General features: G+C 57.2%; 2 protein-coding genes across 3 annotated transcripts; one reads left to right on the forward strand and one right to left on the reverse strand.

Annotated features, from left to right (window-relative positions):
- Positions 1-535: 535 nt before the first annotated feature.
- On the reverse strand, positions 536-7,658 carry TUBG1 (tubulin gamma 1). The gene is made up of 11 exons (XM_064733421.1): positions 7,527-7,658; positions 7,185-7,297; positions 6,482-6,649; positions 6,235-6,303; positions 5,372-5,451; positions 4,659-4,785; positions 3,934-4,020; positions 3,561-3,710; positions 2,154-2,306; positions 1,745-1,906; positions 536-1,204 (listed from the first exon to the last, which is right to left on the reverse strand). The coding sequence occupies exons 1-11, from the start codon at positions 7,573-7,575 to the stop codon at positions 1,007-1,009; spliced, it is 1,356 nt and encodes a 451-aa protein (XP_064589491.1). The 5' UTR covers positions 7,576-7,658; the 3' UTR covers positions 536-1,006.
- On the forward strand, positions 7,559-15,273 carry RETREG3 (reticulophagy regulator family member 3). 2 transcript variants are annotated; one of them, XM_064733423.1, is made up of 9 exons: positions 7,559-7,719; positions 8,491-8,597; positions 9,717-9,747; positions 10,775-10,901; positions 11,570-11,654; positions 12,460-12,597; positions 13,653-13,732; positions 14,075-14,207; positions 14,642-15,273. In XM_064733423.1, the coding sequence occupies exons 1-9, from the start codon at positions 7,559-7,561 to the stop codon at positions 15,073-15,075; spliced, it is 1,296 nt and encodes a 431-aa protein (XP_064589493.1). In that variant the 3' UTR covers positions 15,076-15,273. The 2 variants fall into 2 exon arrangements, with proteins under 2 accessions (XP_064589493.1, XP_064589492.1); XM_064733422.1 differs by lacking the exon at positions 7,559-7,719 and adding an exon at positions 7,774-8,039.
- The last annotated feature ends 164 nt before the right edge of the window (positions 15,274-15,437 follow it).

The raw sequence follows: 15,437 nt of genomic DNA on the forward strand, positions 1-15,437 counted from the left end.
ACAGGGCAAGAGGAAAATGCTAATTTTCACCTTGGGCTGCATGGGTTTGGGATGGCGCCAGCACTGCCCCTTGTCCCCAGGCCACAGCCCAACTCCCACAGGTCAGGAACAGAGCTGCTGTGTCCATATCCCCTGACACTGTCCAGCCTCCCACTGGGGGGAGGAATCCCAGGTGCCATCCCCTGCCTCAGATCCTGAGTGGTGAGGGCACCCCTGCCCAGGGCCTCCCTGCTGCAGGAGATCCATGTGGGTGCTGTGTGCTCTGCAGGCAGGGCGGTGCCAGTGCCAGCCCTGGTCAGCTGTGCAGGCAGGTCCTGCCAGTATTTCTGGCTCTGCTGCAGCAGTTGCCCAGCGCTGTCTGGGCCCCATGGCACTGCCAGCTGGGACAGAGCTGGCCCTGCACACCCCAGGGCATGCTGGTGAGCAGTGGCCATGGTACTGCTGTGCAATGGGGCTGGCTGGTCAGCCAGACAAGGCAAGCACCAGCCCCAGGCTTCCCTGCTTGGCTGTTCAATCTGGAGTCATGCAGGCAGCATCAGTGCAGGAACAGCCTTTATTAAAGCAAAATAACCTACAAAAATATAGATACAGCCCGTGCCCCAGGCCTGATCTGGCCAAGGAGGAACAAGGCTCCCGCCCAGGGCAAGGACTAGCTCAGCCACACGGAGCCTTTGGCCACGGGGGTTGTGTGCACCCAAACTCAGGGGGCCAGGCCTGTTCCCAGCCCCAGGGTCACTCTCCTCCTCCTCCTCCTCCTCCCAGCAAGCGTTGCTCCCACAGGCAGAGGTTCCCTCCCAGCAGAGCGCGCAGCTGCCCCAGTCCTGTCCTGGGCCAGGGCACACGGTGGGGTGGGAGCTGTGCCCCAGCTCTCCACAGAGGAGCACTGGCACGAGGGCTCTGCCACGCCAGGCAGCGCTGAGGGGTGACAAACGTGGGCACGGCAGAGACGAGCCCTGCCGGCGTGCGCGGGGGCGGCCACGGAGCTTCCTGTCCCCCGGCAGGGCACTCACTGTTCCTGCGTGCCCCAGGAGATGTAGTCGGGGCGTGTGGCGGCGTGATACTCATCGATCAGCTGCTGCACGATCTCCCGGGAGTTGTCCAGCTCGTCAAAGTTGTCCTTGAAGATGTCCTCCTTGCGGAACTGCTCCAGGAAAGCCTCTCGCTTGCGCAGCTTGTCGTACTGCCGGCACGTCCGCTCGAACAGCTGGGGAGCAGCGCCGGGTCAGGGCGGCCACAGAGCCCCAGGGAACCTTCCCCGAGGAGCCAGCAGGGCTTGGGAGGACACTGGACCAGATCTGGGCCCTGTGGGAGCCACCCATCCCCGTCCCTGGCTTTGTGACAGGCCCAGAATGAAGAGAAGATGATGGATGAAACCCAGGGACATGGAGATGGACAATGCCCAGGGACACAGATGGACAATGCTCAGGGACAGGAGGATGGATGGACAATACTCAGGAATACAGAGATGGACAATGCCCAAGGACAGGAGGATGGACAGTGCCCAGGGGCACAGATGGACAATGCCCAGGGACAGACGGATGGACAGTGCCCAGGGACACAGATGGACAATGCCCGGAAACAGGATGGATGGACAATACTCAGGGATACAGAGATGGACAATGCCCAGGGACAGGAGGATGGACAGTGCCCAGAGGCACAGATGGACAATGCCCAGGGACACAGAGATGGACAATGTCCAGAGATCTGGGGCAGCAGGGCCTGGCGTGGCAGGGAGGGCACTCACCGAGGAGATGTTGGTGTGGTTGGCCATCATGAGACCACTGACACGGTGAGCAGATGGCAGGTAAGGGGACTTGCGGGACAGAGCCACCTGGATGCTGGCAGGGCCCCAGGGGATGAAGTTGGCCAACTTCCTCTCCCTGATCCTCTGCAGACTCTTGTGAACCTGGAGGGATGAGAACAGCAAGGGACAGCAGGGTGAGGGACAAAGAACCTGGCTGCAGCTCCCCACAGCCATGGGGAGTCATTTCAGCATGACTGCTGCCTTCCCATGAGGCCAAAGCCCAAACAGGAGATATCTGAAGCCAGCTCTCAGGCACTGCCTGGCCTCACCCCAGGATCCCTGCACACTGACCACGCTCTTCCTTGTGCCACACCATGGCCATCAGTACTGAACAGCCACGGGCACTCACCTGTGTGGGATCCACCTCCCCCTGGATGATGTTGAGGATGGCAATGTAGCAGTGGTTGGTCTGCCTGTCTCGCCCTGTGGACACCATCACGTTTTTAGGCTGCAGCAACCTCCTCATCACGTCCAGGACTGTGGTTTTCCTCACACTGGCCACCTGCACAGGCAGCCAGGGGTCAGAGGGAGTGGGTGTGCTGCTCCCTGCCCTCCTGCTGCCTGGTACACACACACACACACACACAGGAGCAGGGGGCAGCTGGACAGAAATGCCCTCACACAGGGGATGGAGTCAATGCAGAGCCACATGCAGGACAGGGAAATCCCAACACTGCACAACAGGCACAGCCAGGCCAAGAAACAAAGTGTCAGTGGGGGCTCCAGCATGGGGGCTGTCTGGCCCACACCCTGCAGCACAGCAGGGGCTGGGGGTGAAGCTCAGCTGAGAACAGAGGGACAGGGACCTGTTTTTTGTTGTTGCTGTCAAACATGGGTCCTGGCCCACTGCCAGGCAGGGAAGTGGGGGTTCCACAGCAAATCCCACTGCATGCCCTCCCTGCCTTGCCCAGCTCTGAGCTATGGGCAGCCTGTCCCTGAGTGCTGCTGGGGCTTTGCCCAGCTGCTGCTGGCCAGGGTGGGCACAGCCAGGGCCAGCACCCAGCCTGCCCACAGCAGGGACAGCTGTGTGAGGTGGCAGCCCCCTCCTGCACTGGTTGAGCCCTGCCCACACTCCTCCCTTGGAGGACAGATCACACACTGATACCCTTTTCAGAGCCAGCAGTTTTTCAGATTTGCTTCTCTGAGAAACATCCTGAGGAAATGCACGCAGGGAGAGGAGAAGAGCAGCTGTTAGTTCCTTCCGGGCCGTGGTGGGGCAGTGCAGGTGAGCACCTCCCAAAAACCAGAACTGCCCCACTGGCACCAGGGGGCTGGGGAGCACTGGTTAGGGACCAGCCAAACACAAGAAGCAGCACCTGAAGTGCAGAGGGGTGGCAAATTCACTCTCAGACACAGACTGAGCTTCAGGAAGGTCTGACACCTGTAGCCCAGCCTCAGTGACAACAAGCATTGGTGTTTGGACCCAAATTGCTGAAGCTGATGGGGTGGCAGGACTGGCAAGGCCACTCTCCTGGCCTTGCTCTCATCACTGCTAGAGGTGGCTTTTGCCAGTCCAGAGCCTGATGCATGCAGCAGGTAGCCTGGCACAAGCACAGCTGCCTGCTCAGGTCTGACTCACTGCACATGCGGCCGTCACGTGGTGTGAGCACACGTGGGCTGGGATTTGGGACATGAGCCTGGGATCTGGGACGTGCAGTGACAGCTCACAGCGAGACAGGGCTGACAGATGCTGCAAGGTGAGTGTGGCAGCCTCTGTGCCCTTGGGGATGGGGAGGAGAGCCTGGGGCTGCCTTACCGACTGGTCGGTGGTGAGCGGCGTGTAGCCCGTCATGAGGAAGTGCAGCCGGGGCGTGGGGATCAGCGAGGCAATCAGCCCAATGAGGTCGTTGTTCATGTACCCGGGGTACCTGAGCGTGGTGGTGCTGGCAGACATGATGGTGGACACCTAGGGGAGAGGACAGGCTCAGCAGAGGGTCACAGAGCCTGTAAAATCCTGCCTCATGCTGGCATGGCCAAGGGAAGCTGTGGCACCTGGATGGGCACAGGGCCCTCACTCACAGCTCCAGGCTGCCCACCCTTCAGCCCAGCCCATGCAGAAGGTTCAGACTAAACTGAACACAGCAGGGAAACCCCATTCTGGTTTTTCCTGAGGGAAAAGCCCTTCTCACCAGCTGGTTGATCTGTGAGAATGACGGGTTCTGGATGTGCAGCCGGTCTGTCGCGATCCGATTCAAGGCTGTGTTGTCCAGAACCACCTGCAAGAGAAGCCTGGCTCTGAAGGGCCCCTGAGGCAGCTGAGGAAGGCCAGTCCTGGCCACGTGTCCCAGGGCACTGGTGGTCCAGCACAGGCCCTGAGAGGAGCCCTCTGCACAGGTGGCAGACACTTGAAACCACAAGCTGACTCATGCATGGCTCGTAACTGACACCGTCAATGGAGCCTCTTCCCTCCCTCCTGGCTGAGCTCCCCGTGCTCTCCCAAGAGCTCTGCCCCACTGCAGCAGCTCCAGTGCAACTGCTCCTGCACTGCCACATGCAGGGAGCAGCTGCAGGGACGAGCAGTGTCTGCTCAGATGTGACTGAAGGCAGACTGAAGGTGCTGCCTGGCTGGGGATGCTGTGGGTGCTGCAAATGCTGCATTCAGGAGGGGCTGCAGCACAGCTACAGAGGAAGCACAGCCAGTCCTCACTGCCTTGGAGCCAAGGCAGAAATGCCAGGCAGCTCTGCAGGAGTGAGCACCAGTGAGGGTCCCTGGGGCCACATCTGCTTGGCTGCTCTCTTTGGGGTGTGCTTGTTGCTGCACCTGGGGCTTGCTCATCTCTCAGGATGGGCTGCAATTCTGAGCTGTGGGGACAGGGCTGTCTCCTCAGGGCTGGCTGCACCACGGGCCTCTTACCACACAGTCAGCATTCTGGGTCAGCCTCTTCAGAGTCAGCAGAGAGTTGTAGGGCTGGACTACAACATCGCTCATCTCATCCTGGTTTGGGAACACTGAGTAGGTCTCCACCAGTTTCTTGGGATACCTGGTGAGAAGTGCAGCATCTCAAGGGTTAACACCATCGAGCTGCTCTCTCCCCTCCCACAAGCTGCCTTAGCAGTCTCCAGGGCTCAGGACAGGGTGAGTCACCAAAGCTGCAGCCAGAGTGGCTCCCAGGGAGGGTGAGAATGTGTCCCAGCAATGCCTACCCCAGCAGCACAGGAGCTGGCTGCCAGAGGAGCTACAGGGAGGCTGAGCCATCCACAGGCTGATTAAGCAGCTGCTCACAAGCCTTTTCAAGAGGATGCAAGCTGCAACAGGCCAGGATGGCAGCTCCCAGCCTTCAGCCAGAGCCTCCCACCCTCCCCTGCACTGTCAGGGTGTCCGCAGGCAGCTGCCTGATAAGAACACTGAGGGAAGGCAGAGCTTGGACACATCAAGTCCAGTTTCAGAGGCTCTCAAGTGCCCAGGCGTATCAGGAGCCAGCCTTGAGCAGGCATGGTGCCAGGGATTGCACAAGGCAGTGTTTGGGTGGGGGTGGTGCCTCTGAGTCAGCGCTCTCCAGCTCCAGGCAGGCTGCCCGGGCTGGGCCAGGACTGCGGGCTGTGGGCAGGGGACAGGGCTGTGCTCACCTGTCATTCAGCCTCTCCAGGAGGTAGGAGCCCAGCCCAGAGCCTGTTCCACCAGCAATGGAGTGGCACAGCACAAAGCCCTGGAAGGAAGCAGCAGGCAGGGGCTGAAGGTGAAGCTCAGACAATGTGTCAGCCCTGCCAGCTCCAGCAGCCAGGCAGGGCCAGAGGTTCTCACAGCACAGACTGACCCAGCTCCTCTGACCCCAGCTCCTCCAGAGCCCAGCAGCAGCTGCAGCTCCTCAGGCCACTGCTGCCCACACAGTGGGACCCACATCTCTGCACACCCCACAAAGTGCAACAGCTGCTCTGTGGGACAGCACTCAGGTTCCTCCCACCCAGAGCAGCACTGGAACAGCTCCAATGTCACCCCCAGGGTCCAGTCTGGCACAGGAAATGGGACTGCATGTTCTCAGCTCTTTCCTGGGTCCTTCACATCCCTCCCTCCTTCTAGAATGAGGCCAAGCTCCCAGTGCCTGGCTCCAGGGCAGCTCCCACATGCTCAGCTCCCACAACAGGCACTTGAATCTCCTGCCAGCTTGTTTTAGTGATGTTCTCCCTTCCCCTGCTGCCATGTCACAGCCTGACACGAGCCCTGTCTGTCTGCACACAGGGTATGGTTCACATGGATAGCACAGAAAAAAATACCTCACAAGCAAACAGTGAGAGAACTTCTGGGGCAGGCTGGCAGGTGGTGTGGGGATGGACAGATCTGTCCCCAGTTCCCCTTTCTACATATTCTGTGCTCAAAAGCTCACTGAGCTAAGTCTGTGCCCCCCACAGTGCTGAGCTCAACCTTACAAAGACCAGCCTAGCTGGGAAAACACCAGGCAGGGCCACCAGCTCCAAATCCCTTGTTAACTTACTTCCAAGCTGTCACTCCCATCAGCCTCTCTGTCTATTATGTCAAAAATATCTTCATGGATCTTTTCTCCCTGCAAGAGAGATCAGGACTGGTTTTGCTCCTTTCCCACACAGAACACAGACAAGAGCTGCTCAAGCTCAGTGTGAAGCTGAGTCAGACTGGCAGCGTGGTCCTGTGCCACACAGGGCAGGGACACAGGACAAAGCCCAGGGCTGAAGAATCTCACCCAGCAGCACTAGGGCTGGTACCTGTGAGAAGCCACTGGCCCAGTTGTTGCCAGCTCCCCCTCCATGCTCAGACAGGTAGATGTTCTCTGGGTTGTAGAGGTTGGCATAGGGGGAGTTGAGGATGGAGTGGATGACTCGGGGCTCCAGGTCCAGCAGCACGGCCCGGGGGATGTAGTGCTCATCATCTGCCTACAACGGGAGCGAGAGGATCTCCATGCTGCTGCAGCTTGGTGCCACCTCCTTCCCAGAGCATGAGCCACCCCTGCTGCAGGAGAGGGTGAGAGGGAGCAGGGAGAGGCTGCTCCTGTGCATGAGCTGCAGGTGAGCCCAGGGAGAGGAAGGCTTGTCAGACGCAGTGAGCCCCACAGGTCGAGGGCAGGAGGCTGCTCCGGTACAGCCTGTCCCCAGTGCATCATCTCTGTGCCCCAGAGCTCTCCCAGCCGGCGAGGGGGAGGAACTCCCGGTGCTTACATAAGGCGCTATCTATGGCAGCCCCAGCCTCGTGCCTCTGCTCCGCCTCCACAGCGCTCCAGTGGCAGAGCGGGAGCGCGGGCGGGCGCCCGGAGCGGGCTGGGAGCGGGAGCCGGGCTGAGCCGCTCGCACGGCACGGTCCCGGTGCCCGCGGGGTGTGCAACGGGCACGGACAGTGAGCGGAGCCTGCCAGGGCACGGAGCCCCGCGGGGAGCAGGGCAGCTCACGTTCCGCGGCCCGGGGCTGCCGGTACCTGGTAGAAGAAGACGTCCTTGCGGTCGGTGCCCTCGGTGGCGAACTCCTCCACGATGCCCTCGGGGCTGATGCCGTGCTCGGCGCAGAGCTGCTTCCAGAACTCGAACCCGACTGCGGGGAGGCGCGGTCAGACGGGCCGGGCACCGGGCCCAGTACCGGGGCAAGGCCCGGAGCGCTCCAGCCCGCAGGCCCCGCCCCACCCGCGTGAGGCCCCGCCCCGTCCCGCCAGGCCCCGCCCCGTCCCGCCAGGCCCCGCTAACCGCCCCCCCCCATCACCACAGCATCCCGACCCCGCCCGGTGCGCGCTGCCCCGGGCCCGCCGCGGCCGTGGCGCGCTCACTCTGGTTGCCGCACTGGCCCAGCTGCAGGGTGATGATCTCCCGCGGCATCGCGGCCGAGGCTCCGCTCCGCTCCGCGCCCCGCCCGACTCCGGTACCGCCGCGTCTCCCGCCGGCGCCAACGGCACTGCGCGTGCGCGCTGCTCGCTTCCGGGGCAGCGCCTCCCCGGCAACGCGCGTGCGTCCCGGCGGGAGGTGCGGGCCGCTCATGCGCCAAGATGGCGGCGCGCACAGTGGCGTCGCAGTCGGTTGCTGGGGGCCGCCATGCTTGCGGCGGGCGCGCGCGCGCGGCGAGCGGGCGGATGTTGACGCCGTGAGGGAGCGATGGCGGCGGCGGCAACGGCGGTGGGGCCCGGGCCCGGCGAGCGGCAGCGGCGGGTGCAGGCGTTGAGCGCGGCGCTGCGCTGCCGCCTCGGGCCCTACGAGCCGCTGCTGGGCGCCGTGCAGGCCGCGCTGGTGTGGGAGCGGCCGGGCCGCAGCGCGCTGTGCTGGGCGGCGGTGCACGGCCTGTTCTGGTGAGCGCCGGGCTGGGACCGGGACCGGGCCGCGCAGGGCTACGGTGATCGGGGGGCTTGGGGGAGCTGCCCCTGGGGAGGAGCGGTCCGTAAGGGGCCGCGGATTTGCTCCGTGCCCCGTTCCGGACAGGAGGGACCGGGAGCGCTGGGTTTGCTGCAGCTCCGTCCCCGTGCTCTCCTTGTACCTGAGAGCATCAAACCAGCCTGCTCTGAGGCAGGGGAGGGAGGGCAGCCTGCCCTGACAGGGGCTGTAGACCAGGGCTGTCCCGGGACACCTGACACGAGCAAACCGGAGTCACCCGGCAGCTGCCCCCGGGGCACGGTGTGTGGTGACGGAGTAGCAAGTGCTGACTTTTCCCCCTGAGTGAGTGGTTTGAGGTCGGTTTGTGTTACCCCCTTTTTGTCTCATAAATATCTGGCCGGTACCAACTCATTGGTTTCTTCCCCGCAGGTTCTTTGCTTTGACTTCCCTTCGTTTGCTGTTCCTGATTGCTGTAACCCTCATAGTGGTAGTGTGTGTAGACCAGTGGAAACACAAAATCTGGCCAGAAATTGGTGGTAAGTTGCATTTTGAGCTCATAGCAGCAAATCAAGCCCAGTTTCCAGCCCCACAAGTACAGGCTCTGCACTGCCTGCAGTTACATTGTCAAAACCTCAACTTTTTGCTTTAAGGGTCTAGAAGCCAGCAGGAGTACTGGAGGCATGCTCTTTCCGGAGCTGGAATATTCTAAACCTGTGTAAACACAAGTGCTTTTTGTGCTTGTGACACTGGTATTTGCCTTGTAATCCTGAACCACAGGATGTACGTGACCTAGTGCAGGTTGGAGACAGTGATTCACTTTGTGAGCATTCAGTACCAGAGTGAGAAACAGAAGCATATGGAGCTCGTCTGGATTCCCCCTCAGAATCCATAATCAGTTTAGGATGAACACAAGTCCCAGCCTTGCTGTTGATCAGAGATGTCTTTGTGAGCAGAGGCATCTGAAGGGCTGTAATGGAGTTACTTTTCAGCTCTCAGTAACCAAAGCAGTTGTTTCCCTCCTTTGTGGCATTAATACACTGATGGACACCCCCAGTCCAAGCAGCTCAGGGTCTCTTGGCTCTGCATGGTCAGGTTAGTTTGGAGCAGTGTGAGGGTCTGCATGTTCCCAGGGCTGGTTCCCTGACTAACCAGCAAGTCCAGCTCCCAGCTTTCTGCTTCAATCCATGTTCCCTGTGCTTCCTGGGAAGACATTAAAGCTTTCCTTGTTTTCAAAGCTTGGCTCAGGCTCCTTGTTAGGAGACAGTGTCTGTCCAGCTCCCTCATCCCTCTGATTTGATCCCTTTCAAGTCCCAGCCTGGGTGGGAAGGTATTAAAGGATTTAAATCCCTGATGCCTCCAGTGTGCAGGCTGTTCCTGCTCCCCACTGGTGTGTGCAGGGGGAGAGGGAGGTGGGCAGGCTCTAGAGTGCAACAAACACCAAGGAGCATGAGGGAGAGACTCCTGCAGTCCTGTGCTGTCACACGTACACACACTCAGGATTTGTTATGGAGTGATGCTTCTCCATCCTGTAATTACACTTAATGTCTTTTCCAGGTGTTCCCCAGCTTATTAAAGCTTTACTTAAATCCCAAGAGCTAAGCATTCCCATGGCAAATTCCTTGCAACTAATGTAGTGTCTGTTCTTAATATTTTAGTGGCAAGACCTGATGAATTAGACAATGAGAGGTAGGAAACTAATTGACTGCTCTGCTGTGATACTGTGTTGTTACCTGCACATGCTTGGGGTGTTGGCACCTTTGGGTGAGGAGGGGGAGGAGGGAGCTGGGAGCTGCTCAGCAGAGGGCAGATGGAGACCCAGGTGCTCATGAGAAGTTTTTGACTTGTCCCAGCCATTTTATTATACTTTGCCTTCTTAGCAGCCTCCAGATTTGCTTGCTTGATTCCCTGCCCCCTGAAGTTAGAAGTGTTGCCTTAAGAGCAATTCCTCTTGTGTGGCTCTCCAGTAGCAGGAAAGCAGCATTTCTGTGGGAATTAATGAAGTCTTCTGAGACTTGATGGGGAATATTTAACAGGCTTGTTCCAGCAGTTGTTCCTGCATAGTTATGATCTGACTGCAGCATTAATTATGGGTTGAGAAATGCTGAGGTGTTGCCTCAGTGCTCACACCTGCCTCTCTGGGCACACCTTCCTGTGCTGGATGTCACTTCCTGATTAAATCACCTCACCTGCTGCCAAAGGACAATTGTCTTTATTTATTTTTGTTTTTTTTAAGAGGCCCAAGCACAAAAGGAATTGCTCTTTCTAACCTTCAGGTACTCCTGACTAGCAGTTAGGCAACACTAACAAAAACTGACCAGTTCAAGGCCTCCAGAGTAACTGAGTACATGAATTGAGGTGCAAGGCTGCTTCTAGACCTCATGCTGAACACTTGGAGGCTGCAGTTGACCAGATAAGCACAGAAAAAATAAATGGATTCACTTGATTTGCCTGTGCAGCATGGAAACTGAAATTTGCCAGGGCATTGACTGAAATTCCTGCTCGTCAGCTGCTGTGGGAGCACCGGGATGCTGCTAGAGGGGCTGTAGATGAACTGCTTTGGGCAGGGCACTGCTTGGAGGGCAAGTGGCCCTCATCTCTAGAGCTCTGTGCTGGCTGGGAACAGGAGGAAGCTTTAAGACAAGTATTTATAATGAGGGTCTTCATCCCTGCCACTGATGCAGCAATATCTCCCCAACCTGTGCCTTCCCTGCAGCTGGGGATACGTCCACCCTCGGCTGCTGGGGCTGCCAGAGCTCTGTCATCATTTGGCTGAAGGATGGGTGACTGGGACCAACTTCTTGAATAATCTCTTCGTTTTCAAGAGGCAAAGTCCTGGCAAGGTAAGAATGTGCAGGTCAGAAATGACCTGGTTGGTGTGGAGCCTCTGCTGACCACGAGGATCCTGCTGTGCTGGCAGCCAGCACTGGCTGAACACGTTTCTGATGGGAGCTTGTCATGGGAGGGCTGCCACAAACACCGTGCCTGTTATGTGGTGGGGAGGAATGGAAAACCCAGGCAGAATAATCAGGTTGTGGAGGAGGGAGGAGAAAGTGAATGTCACTGTGTGGATTGCACCATTGAAGTGAGAGCGTGGCTGCTCCTTCTGGAGGTTTCTGCCTTTTCAAGTGTCTGTCAGATTTGTCTGCTCACTGGGTTTTAACTGTTTGAGAAAGTGTCAAGCTTTTTCCTCCTTCTTTTTTTGAGTTTATGGAAAGAGAAACCTGTAGCACAGTGATACTGTCCTTGTGCTTTTCACCTTGAAGAGCTCTCTAGTTTAACCTCTTCCTTGCTGTTGGTGTCCCTGCTTTGGGAAGCTCCTCAGCTGCCTGTGGCTCTGAGGGCAGATCCCCTGTGTCTGTGCCCACACTGGAGCAGGGGTTGGACACTGAAGGCTTCACCCTCTTTGGAACAATGATTTCACCCAGGATTTGCAGAGGCTGAGATGGGCAAGCAGTGAGCGCACCTACTGCTTAACCCTGGAAAAACTCACTGTGTGTCATGTCTTCAGTTTTGCCTTTTAGTGTGTGGAGTGTTCACTTTCCTGGCTGTCCTGGGCCGGTACATCCCTGGGCTCTTGCTCTCATACCTGCTGTGTAAGTAAAGCTCTGTGCCAACAAGACTTACACCTGAAAGGGGATGAGTAGTGCTGAATGTCCAAGGAATGGGGCTCAAAAGGAAAGCTTGTGTGAATGGCTTTAAAATTTAAACAATACATTCTGCCAGGAATGTGGTGCTTCTTGACCAGGACTCGAAGTCTGGTCTGGAAAGAAGATGTTTGAGTGCTTAGTAACTACAGATCAGGTTGGCCTCTCAATTTTGTTAAATTGGCAGAGGTGATATTATATAGTTGCCTCCTTGAGCCAGATCTAATAAGCTCTTGGAGGGCTATAACACACCCAAGATAGCTCAGCTGCCCTTGGAGGCATAAAAATCAGCAGGATGGCTTCTGTTGCAGTGTTGGAAACAAAAAGATTTAATAAAATGCAAAATAACAAACAGAGAAAAACTGAGGTGCCAGAAATCCTGCTCCTAGTAAAACACCTCACAAAAGTGATTTATTTCTTTGTTCACTTTTTCTATTAAATTGCCCAGGCAGGACGTTTTGGCTTCTGTCCAGTTAGGTGGTGAAGTCCCCTAGACCTATGAGGTAGCTTTTAATTGAGGAGAGAAACTTCTAGGCTTCTTTCCTTTTTAAAAGGACAAAAAATACTTTTGTCACTCCATTAACAAGAAACACACTGCTCTAGTGATGGCACCTGCTCCAACAGCCTCCCACAGCGCTGCCCTCAGCGCTCAGATCTGCGTGCTCTGAGTGTTGTGCTGCATCAGGAAACAGGCAGGATGTTTGCCAAGCAGCATCCTGAGCACCTTTCTAACCCACATTCCTGCTTGCTGCAGTGCTGCTGGTGCTGCTGTGGCCCCTGGCCGTGTACCACAGGCTGGGGCAGAGGCTGTACCTCAGGCTGGAGCCCGTGCTGCGGCGCCTGGACTTCAGCGTGCGCGGATACGTGACAGCGAGGCAGCGCCAGCGGCAGCGTGAGTCCTGTGTGTTGTGATCTCAGGGTTTGCCTCAGAGCCTCGGGTTCCTCTCTGATAATTCCCTGCCAGGTGTGTCAGTCACCTCTCCTTTCCCCTCCCAGCACTGTCTGTCAGTCCTGGCATTCCAGAAGAGCATCAGTGATTGGCAGATTCAAAGCCCTGGGGGGGGCATTGAGCCATCCAGGTGTCCTTTGTCCTTCCCCTCCTGTACCTGGTTGGTGGCTCCCTACCCCTTCCCTCCCCCTCTCCCCGGGGTTCAAAGGAACAGCAACCACGGGCTCAGGGAGTTCTGTTGGAGCTGTGGGCCAGAATAAAGCTCTGGATCCAAACCCTCCATCAGAACTGACTCCTTTCCTTCACCATCACCTTAAAGCTTCTCTGCCAGAGGGAAACCCAAGGAGCAGACCCTGTTATGGGGGGAAGCTCCATCCCAGCACCACCAGAGCTCCTGCAGGCCTGGACTTACCTCCAAGCACCCAGCTTAGCCAAAAGTGTCTGTGGGGTGAAACACCACAGTGCTGCTATTTGGTTCTACAGGGCCAGACAAGCTCAGGCACGTCCTGATGGCTATATTGGTAATATTCCAATAGAGTCTTGTGCCCTTTGTGCCCCCAAGGTTTCACACCTGGATCTCTGATCCCTGGAACAGGCTGTGAACAGAGGCTCCAGCCTTGGTGGGCAGTGTGGGCTGCATGTCTGGCATGGCAAATCCTTGGAACTGCCTTGGGAAGAGAGAGAGGCAGTTCCTCCTCTGCAGCCATCTCCTAGGAAGCAGCTGCTGTGGGCTTTTCACACCACCTTCCCAGAGCTGCTCCAGTTCTTGGCTGTCAGAACTGTGTGTTCTCTATTCTGGAAAAAGGAGGAAAGGAGGAAAAAAACCTCCCCCTGTGCGAGGGAGTTCTGAACATGTTCATTTCAGCAAAAAACCTGCAAATGATCATGGCTCTGCTGTGGAACAGAGCTGTGCTGTGTTCTGTGCAGTTTGGGGGTTTCTGGTCCTGCACAGAGCCTTGCCCAGCAGCAGTGACAGCTTTGTGTGTGCTTTCTAACAGTGCATGGCCGGGCCCTGGGTGAGGAAGCCACAGATGATGGGAGTGACAGTGAAGAGGAGCTGGCTGCATTCTGCCCCAAGGTAACTGAGCCTCTGGGAGAGGGAAGAGCTCAGCTGGAAAGAACAAACCTCACTGGGGGGACAGGCAGCACATCTGGCAGCACAGCTCAGAGTGATAGGAGAGCAGATGAGGACACTGTCCTTTCAGATAGGTTTTTCCCACTCTGTTCCACTAAAGAATGTCCAGAGCTGCTTGTGCCAGCTGCAGTCTCCTACCCTGTGCAGTAAATGTGAATGAGTTTTAGGTACCAGTCTCCCACGGGGTCCAGGTTTAGCAGGAGGCCACTCCATCATCTGTTGTTTTGATGCATGGGGATAACCTTTCTAGTGCTGATGTTTTCAATTTTATCTTCTATTTCAAAGCTGGATGACTCTGTGGTGGCCAAGGAACTGACCATCTCCGACTCTGAGCATTCAGATGCTGAGGTTTCCTATACTGAAAATGGGATGTTTAACCTTTCCAGGGGCCAGACACCCCTGACAGAGGGATCAGAAGGTGAGAGGGAAGGAGTGGAATGCTGAGCAGGTGCCAGTGTGATAGGCTAGAGGGAGGATGTGTTACCTCCCATCATTGAAGTCTGGCTGTTTGATGTCAGCCTTGCTGCTGGAAATGAGCTGCAGGTGCCTGTTTTGTTCAGAACTGAACTTCCTCCTGCATTCCTGTGGCGCCTGAGCGAGGGCAGCAGCTCTGCACAGGCAGATCTGGCTCTGGGTGCTGGTGCTCCCCTCTCACAGGCGGCTGCTTCAGCACCAGTGTTCCTTGTGGGTGAGCTGGGATCTGAACACTTGGGATGAGGGGAGGGAAACATTGAAAAATGTGTGGTCTGTGAGCTCCCAACAGTGTGTCCAGGGGAGGTGCTGGCCCAGCTCCTGCCTGGGCCTGTGGGTGCTGGTGAGTACTGGCAATTAAAGCACTTTCTCCTCTTCCAGACCTGGATGGTCACAGTGACCCAGAAGAATCTTTTGCCAGGGATCTGCCTGACTTCCCTTCCATAAACCCAGAAGCAACGGGCATAGATGATGAGGATGACACCAGCATTGGGATCCCTAGCCTGGCATACCGCCCACAGGGGACAGAGGATCTGCAGCTCCCGTACGAGCAGGAGGAGTTTGGCACGCTGCCATCGGTGCAGAACCTCACCAACAACATCGCTGGCTTTGTCACCAGGGGCATGATCCAGCTGGCTCTGTCAGGAGGCTCTCAGGCAGGCCCCTCACGCAGCACCAATCCCCAGAGAGGGGCAAAGACTCACCTCAGAGCAGCCAGTTTGGACTTGGACACTGATGCTGAAGGGGATGACTTTGAACTGCTGGATCAGTCCGAGCTGAACCAGCTGGATCCCACTGGCTCCCGGGGCCAGTAAACCATCCTGGCACTTCCCTCTGGTTTTCTACTGCGCATCATGGAGTGAATCCTGGAAGGAAAAGCTTTGCACAGTTCTCTCAATCGTCTCCTGGGGGTCTGGGTGATGTGACAGCCACTCCTGGCTGGGTGCACCACTGTCACCTGTGACTCCATAGCCTCGCTTGGATGTTAAAATAAAGGACACTTGCAATCTGTAGGGAAGAGGCATTGATGGGACAGCTCCACAATCACCCTGCACTGTCTGACATGATGCTGCCTGCTCCAAACTTTTATCTCTCAGACAATAAATCTGGTGTTTGCAGCTCTCAAGCCCAGTGGGACTGACAGCATCACCAGGAACAACTGTGCACTGAGTTCTGG

This window comes from Zonotrichia leucophrys, chromosome 27 (genome assembly GCF_028769735.1).
Source record: "Zonotrichia leucophrys gambelii isolate GWCS_2022_RI chromosome 27, RI_Zleu_2.0, whole genome shotgun sequence".
Taxonomy (NCBI): domain Eukaryota; kingdom Metazoa; phylum Chordata; class Aves; order Passeriformes; family Passerellidae; genus Zonotrichia; species Zonotrichia leucophrys.